This window comes from Nanorana parkeri, unplaced genomic scaffold (assembly GCF_000935625.1).
Source record: "Nanorana parkeri isolate BGI_ZX_2015 unplaced genomic scaffold, ASM93562v1 scaffold325, whole genome shotgun sequence".
Taxonomy (NCBI): domain Eukaryota; kingdom Metazoa; phylum Chordata; class Amphibia; order Anura; family Dicroglossidae; genus Nanorana; species Nanorana parkeri.
The window spans coordinates 8,174-16,017 of NW_017306593.1; the positions used below are offsets into that span (position 1 = coordinate 8,174).

At 40.0% G+C, this 7,844-nt stretch overlaps 1 protein-coding gene across 1 annotated transcript in view; it reads right to left on the reverse strand.

Moving 5' to 3' along the window:
• Nucleotides 1-501: 501 nt before the first annotated feature.
• Nucleotides 502-7,844, reverse strand: part of LOC108788421 (protein ABHD4-like) — a 27,199-nt gene continuing 19,856 nt past the window's right edge. Inside the window, exons 5-8 of the mRNA XM_018558185.1 lie at nucleotides 5,936-6,090; nucleotides 4,672-4,783; nucleotides 2,945-3,131; nucleotides 502-1,430 (exon numbers count right to left, since the gene is read on the reverse strand). Coding sequence (XP_018413687.1) covers nucleotides 1,341-1,430; nucleotides 2,945-3,131; nucleotides 4,672-4,783; nucleotides 5,936-6,090 — 544 coding nt within the window. The 3' untranslated portion in view covers nucleotides 502-1,340. The remainder of the gene's footprint in view (nucleotides 1,431-2,944; nucleotides 3,132-4,671; nucleotides 4,784-5,935; nucleotides 6,091-7,844) is intronic.

Genomic DNA, 7,844 nt, shown 5'->3' on the forward strand with positions numbered 1-7,844 from the left:
GGAGCCAGGGTATACACCCAGGTTAATTTTAAACATCACCAATAAATGTGAGGTGATGGGATTAGTGGTTAACACAAGATAACATTGTTTGTCCTTTTAGTTCAGCTCACTGGGGGTGACAATGGCACTGCATTTCTGGCAAAAAATTGATTTTTTTTTTTTTTTTTTTTACTGTACATGCTAAAAATGCCTGAAAAAAATTGAATTAATGCAACCACATTGAAGGACTGGTAAGCTGCAATATATTAAACATGTCTTGGCACTGCTCCTCTACCATAAGCAACTAAGATGCAAAACAGGATTCAATAGATCAATAAAACATCAATGGATGTTCTCCTTCTACTTTCTGGTTCTGTTATGAACCACTAGACATATAAGGACCAATCAGATTTTAGTTTAGGGAAGTTAGATCAGTGAACATTAGATTCCTATTTTTTGCCATTGGCTATTGCCCTTTATTTGCCTCACTGAATAAGCCTGCCTTAACTATTGATGCTCTTTACAAACGAATGCCAGAAAGTCTTCATGTTGTCGTTGCTAAAATGTTAAAGGAGGCAATACAACATCTCATATCACGTATAGAGATATAATTAGAACTACACAAACTCATCTTTAAGCAAATAAAACATACCACAGATTACACAAAAGAACAAATTTACCATAACCAGTTCTGCCATATACAATAAAAATAAGATGCATCACTATTATTGATCTGGATATTACCTTAATATAAAATAGACTCCTTGCATATTAGAGAAGTAGTACTGGCAAGTGGCAACATCAAACATGTAATCCACAGGTTTCTGAAAATCATACCTTTTTACACTTTTAGGGGCCCTAGTTTACACGTCCACTAGAAGCCAACATTGACAAAGGCAATGTCATTCTACTAGAATGCCTACTCAGAGCTTTGAATCGTTTTTTTTATGTGAGCCTGTGTATATGCTCCTCTACTACAGTAATCTGTGTATCTTAAGCACTGGACAATTTTGGCACATTAAGGTCAAACATTCATTGCTGTAACTCCTTATAAATTCAAACTAAGTGACAATCTTCCAATATAGAGTATAAAAAAACCCAGAAAGATTGGTTAACTTTCTTTTACTAGTTAGTGCTCCAATAGAAAGATCAGGCATACCGTTGGTGAATATCACCAGGAGAGGGCACCATGCACTGCTGTGGCACTGTGGGAAACCTACTTCATTTAGAAAAAAAATGGCTCTAAACTATCCAGCTCAAAGAATAAAGCTGAAATGTGAGCCATTATTGGTATTTTAGATTAGTAAGCCTGGTTCACACACCAGGAGCTTTTCCTTATTTCGGGAGGACTCGGGGTACTATCAATCCACCGCATCACAAATCTCTTCCACCACTTCATTGAAGATACCTGGCTGATCTGCATACACATGGTGAGAGGCACCTTTGATGGCCTGAGGATAAGAAAATATAATAAGTTTACCAATATACACTAAAGATTTAATTTAGGCATCAGCAGATAGGAGGTGATGAAATGTAGAAAGGTGCAGTTGCTTAGTACATGCTTTCCCATGCCTGTCTACAAATGCCATTTATCTTGCATGTTTTGTATACAACCTTATATACTGTATCCACAAACCGAAGTGTTAGTTTCTCAGCAACACTATATCTACCTCGGTGGATATCCATAAAGCCTGTTCCTTTGCATTGACTCGACTGGTTTGGGAAACTGTAAGACCAGGTTCACACCTGGGCGATCCGTGACCACATGGCAATCATGCACGATGTCGCCCACCACCGACGATCGCACTGTGGGTGCCGGGCTCATCACGCGGTTTCCTGCTGCGATTCCGCCCGTGCAACCAAACACGATCACGTTACATGTACCTTTTTTCCTGCGATTGCCGCTCGGATGTACCCCATTGAAATCAATGGGGCAGCGCAGCAATCGTTGTCTGCAATAGTGCATGACCACGCAATCCCGGGACCTGCGTCCCGGATCACTCAGGTCTGCACCGTCCCTCAAGGTTGACATAGGATGAAGAAATGAAGATCTTTTCTTTGCTGACATAACTGAATAAGTTCAGTTTTTTTACTATGCAGCAGAAATGACTACTTGTGGTTTTCTTCCAAGATCTGGATGGCTGAGCATCTTTCAAAGACAGCCATTTTTTTCCATTACACCCAACTACACTACTGATTTTGGTGTAGCAACTCTTTCAATAAAGAGAAGAAGCTAAAGATCTGACAAATGAAAGAGTTGTAGCCCCTGACTTATTTACAACCTTTGTTGTGAAATGACTGCTGTGGACTAGAAGTACTACAACCAGATGCTAAGCCATGTACAATCACCTAAGCACCAACACCCCATAATGACCCTGTGTATTGGCACCTTTGTACCCCTTCTGATTACTTTATATGACCAAAGCCTTAATATATAATAAGTATATAATATGTGGGCCTATGAGCTACTAACATGTGAACAAAGCAGCATTCATGCTGCACACTTGTGCTAGAACCATCTATTTTGGGCATTAACATTTAAAGGCAACCTCATGTGCATGAAAACCTACGGTATGTTCTCCCTATTCTAAGAGCATGGGAGGTGACATTAAAGTGTTCAGTTACCAGCTGTGCTTAATAAAGATGCGTTCATATGGGTAATGCCCGTGTTTGTATCCTAGCCACCCTGATCAGATGCAACCTGTGCCGCCTTTCCTAGGTCAATTCAAGCCTATAACTATATCATAAATTTGTTACAATGTGTTGGAGAAAACAAATATGTTGAGCTTGTATCACCAGGCTAAAAGCGGTAGTAACAAAAATAGTTAAAAGAGTATCTAAACCGTAGAACAGAAATGTAAATGGAGTTCATCAGTCTTTAGATAGAAACAGAGAATTTATCATAAAAATTTTGCACACGTTTTTTGTTGCTTGCATATAGAAACCACCCTTTTCAAGCTCTTACCAATGTGTGCACATAGGAGTCAGGTCGTAGCTGTTGGGCTTTTTCCCCTGTGCTGCGGTCAATCCAGGTCTCTGCCCCATAGATGAATGTGATAGGAAGGGTTTTTGGAATCAAATGAAGACGAGACATCATTGGTCGCTTAGCCCAGCCAAACCGCTCCATCATGGTCTTGAAAGCACTTTCACCACTAACAGAAACATAAAAGAAATACTAACAGTAAGTTTTACACTACGTACAAAGACAAATAATCCAGCTATTCTGCAAGTGCAAAGAACCAACTTCATAAGGTTGGGAACTTCACTGTTTAGTATTAACTGTACCAGCTATGTTAGCACAACTGATGCTCCTGCCAACAAAAGTTAAATCTACTTCTGGTTTGTAAATTGTACCATACATGTACACAGGGCTGCAACAGAAATGCAGTATAAATGATGAGATCCTTGTTTAACAACACAGCATAGTAAGTTTAAATTTTTCCCCATCTCACTGCAAGTCTATGTACACCTCCTCCAGCCGACTCATTAGATGTTGGTGAGCTACTGAATAGCAGCTGTTTGGCTGAGGCAATGTATAGTATGGAAAGCAATACAGTCTCCAAGCGGAAGATGGCTTTGGATCAGAAATCCTGTTGCATAACTCTTATTCACTTGACTGCAGGTCCTGATTCCATTTGGTGTGCCACTGTTTCCTGGTACCTACTAACAGTTACATGCCTTGACCATTCCTCCTAATTCTTGATGTATGGCCCCTGCCCTGTCCCTGACTAATATCTGATCTCCAGCTTGAACCTTGTACTATAAAATTTCCAACTCAGAAACACATTGCCCCACCTTCAATCACCACTTTAATTAAAGGTGCAGTCAATACTACACTCTTGAACTTATTATCACCACAGTTATCACCAAGTACAATGACACGAGGCTTAATTTACCATTGATTTCATGGAAGCAGTTGTTCAGCTGCTGACTGCACTTCCCCTCATCTCTAATAAAAGTACCTTACAAAACCCAAATGCTCCGATGCCTAGCCAGATACTTGAGCTTCTGGTATCAGGCTAGGCATCGGGCAGCGGGTCATTACCTGTATATATATCAAATGTGCTGCGCTAAATATTCTCCTAAAGTGAATGCAATGATTACACTAAACAGTATCAGCTGCTGTGCTATATCAATTCACTTATTTATAGCACAGTAAGTGAGTCATTACCTGTCCCCCGGCTTTCCGATTGCCCAGAAAGCCAGCTTCATGCTCCCTTGTCACCAGGTGACGAGGGAGCATGGAGCCAGGCGCTGTGTAATGACGCGTTGCCCAGCTTCCTGATTGGGTGAGAAGCTGGCCAATCAGGAAGCCAGGCACTGCATCATCACACGGCGCGCCCGGCTTCCCGATTGGCCAGAAAGCCAGCTCCATGCTTCCTCGTCACCTGGTGACGAGGGAGCATGGATATAGTTTTCCTGCAAATTGGGAAGCCGGGTGGCGACTCTTTACACGCCGCCCGGCTTCCTGGCTAATCAGGAAGCCAGGTGGCAAGTCATTACACGAATGGGACTTCTGGTATCGGTATTCGGCATCGGTGAGTATCGGGAAAAAAATATTGGTACTCTTACGCGATACCGAAAAACCGGTATCGGTGCATCACTTCTAAAAACAGTTAGCTGATACAATACTGTAATTAAATGTAAAATTTGCAGTTCTCAGTACGTTTTAATCATCGCAAATCAACCTACCTTGGTGTCTGAGCATTGCAGTGGTAAATGTATTCCATTATGGTGTCATCCTCAAAGAACTCCTCAAATTTCCTTTTCAAGTCTGGACGAAATCTCTGCACCAATCTGGGCCCTAGTAATAAATAGTTATACAGCTGAACATTTATTGTCCATGTCTGGCCTCTTTTTGAGGCCACATATAACATCTTCTGGGAATTATTACACATGCTTTCATTTCTTCACCAACTTCATTCTCTGAACTGACCAAAGCAAGAGAAGATTAGTTTGGAATTATTTGCCCCCCCTCCTTTGGAGGTATAAAAGGGGTATGCTTTTGCCTTTTTTAGCCCTTCTAGATTCACACATGTACTTTGTTCTCTCCTGATTGACCAGAATACCAATTCTGTTGATTTGTGCATTCTTAAATCTTATGCCAATGTGTATATCAGCAGCAGGCCCTGGTGTCTGCACTCATTTATTGAAGATGCAACCTGTAGTTTGTGTGCCTGAAATTTCAAATGCCTTTCACTAATGCCTCATTAAAAAACATGCCAATGCATCACACTGTATCAGTCCCATAAAAATATTTAGTGTGATAAGGATGAATGGTTGGGCATGTGGGCTGTACAACCTGAAAACATAGGTTTTACCGTGCTGATTAGCTTTTCTGATATCACATTCTAAATACCTACATATCTATATACACAATGATACAGCAAATTCTGTTTTTAATTAATCAAACAGGTGATATGTTTATACTTCTTGTTAATGTGTATTGTTAAGTATTTGTAATGACAGTATGTGACCTGTTGACTTTCAAGCCCTTAAGCGTGTTTGGTTTCCATTGTAGCTGCTATACTATTAGAGAGAATTTTAAAAAGGTAGTGTTTAGCAGTGCTCTATAGTGTCCCAGGGGGTCCCATCTTTTAAGTATAAAGCATACAGTGTTTGTACTTTATTCCATTGGTATTGCAATGGTAGCATGTCTTGTGTCTATAACTTTTTAATTAGAGCATGGATTGTCACAGAAAAGTTTTCACCTTCTACATATCTAAAGGCATCCGGTTATGTGTGACCTTCCTATTGTAATTCTTGGACCATGAATTAAGTTTTCATAATGTAAAATAACTGAAAAAATTTGTATCAAAGAGTAGGATTTCCATATTATGGTGGCCACATATGGATGGGCTATTTAGTTCCTCAATAGATGCAAAAAGCCTAATTAAACTAAACTAGTCAACTTGACTCTTTAACTAGTATGTGCATATTGATAGTAAGAACTCACCCCAAGGTCCCGCTGCTCTCACAACAGCCAAAGGATTGGACCGTCCAAGAACGACAGCAATAGCTTTTACCCATGCTGGAGGAGAACGCATCTCACTGGGGTCTGTTGGCAAGGTTGGGAAGCCCCATGGATCAACAAGAATTAGGTGTTTCACTCTGAAATTAACAATAAAATATACATATGGAGAATTCCTTGATTGGCAAGAGAATCGGTGACAAAATAGTTAAACAAAAATAACAACTATTCTAGAAGGTAAAGTAAACATTTTTTACTACTAAATATTTACTACTAAATACAAAATCAAAATCTATATCCTTAAAAGAATAACCCAACTGCTTGCTTCCAATTTGAAGGGTAAGTTCACTTTCCCAAGTGAATCAAATCTAGCCCCCCCATACTTACCTTTCGGTGAACGCTTCCTCTGTAGGTACCCCATACTGTCGTGTAGCACAGCCCAGCGCTATGGATTTTGAATTTCGCTTGCATATGGCCAGCACTCATTGGTCAGCGTGGTCCAATGGATGCTCTCCATTTGCAAGCACAATTCAAAATCCATAGCGAAGGGCTGTGCTACATAGCACTACGAGGTATGGATAGTACATCCGTACCAGCGGAGGGGAAGGAGCGTAGCCCAAAGGTAAGTATAGCAGGGGGTGGTGAGGGGGCCAGATTTGAACGGGTAATTAAATTTTTCCAAATTCACTTGGGAAAGTGAACTTATCCTTTAATAATGGTGCCAGAATACCTGTAAGGGTCAGGCATTTATCTAGTCTATTTTGCCCCCCGAAGGACTTGCGTAGAGTCAAGTTAGAGAAGGACTTGCGTAGAGTCACGCAGATACCAGCTAAGAGGCAATGTCCATTAGGTAAAGCTACTTACATCATTATACATATAATACTATACATAGAATACATAGGCACATAGAATACTATACTCTAGTAGGTATGCATGCAAGTATATTTATTTTGTAACTACTCTATATAAAGAACTGGCCATTTTGGCTTGCAATATTCTTCCATTTAGAAGTTTATTGTAAGCTGTACACAAACTTGAGCTGTGAAGGACTCTCTGCTGCTTGAGAAATTGCCAATGTCACCACATCCATTAACAGCCGTACATTTTCCATTGCATTATAAACATGCAGAATGATTGTGTTCCAATCAGAAGTGTTTAGTTTAGCTATTGCTCTTGGTTTAAAGAAAATACTGAAGTTAATGGACCGCAAGCAAGTATCTACTTGAAAAAATTGCTTTGCTTTTAAGTACCTTTTTTTTTTTTTTATTAAGCAACTTTAAAAGTTGTTTTCTGCTTACAGATTTATCCATCTTTTCTTGAATGTAATATATAGGTTCACACTAAGGTTAATGCTTCTGCATCTTCGACTTCTTTCAGGGCAGGAATCTTCTAGCAGTGCAAAAAAGTTTAAAAAATGAGAACATTGCATATGTATTTGAGTGAAAAATTAAGGAAAGGGAATTTATTTACATAGATGTTGCTGGGGACATTTATCTCTCTGCTTGATCTCACAGACAGGAGTTTCATCACTTACTGTGGCAGAAAGTAACCAAGCTGGGAGACTGTAATCTCATGTCTTCATGTCAATGAAGGGCATTTCAATCAAAAAGGGCACCAAACAAATTTTGTTAGAGTCCAAACGGTATTTTTGTGGTTCTAGTAATGAAAATAGGAAAAAACACAAGGCAGCCAACATGTTTAAAGGGGATTAGCAATTTCTCAGGGCTTTAAAAAAAATAAACTAGATATAGCGTGAAATAGGTTCAGCCTATATCCAATCCAAATCCACGAAATCAGGAAGCCTTGGCTGCCTAATTAAGTGGCTGCTGGTGGGGCCTGGCAGCGAGCTGCCGGGTGAAAGAGGAGGCAGAGACGTAGCCGTGGCCAAGGGAGA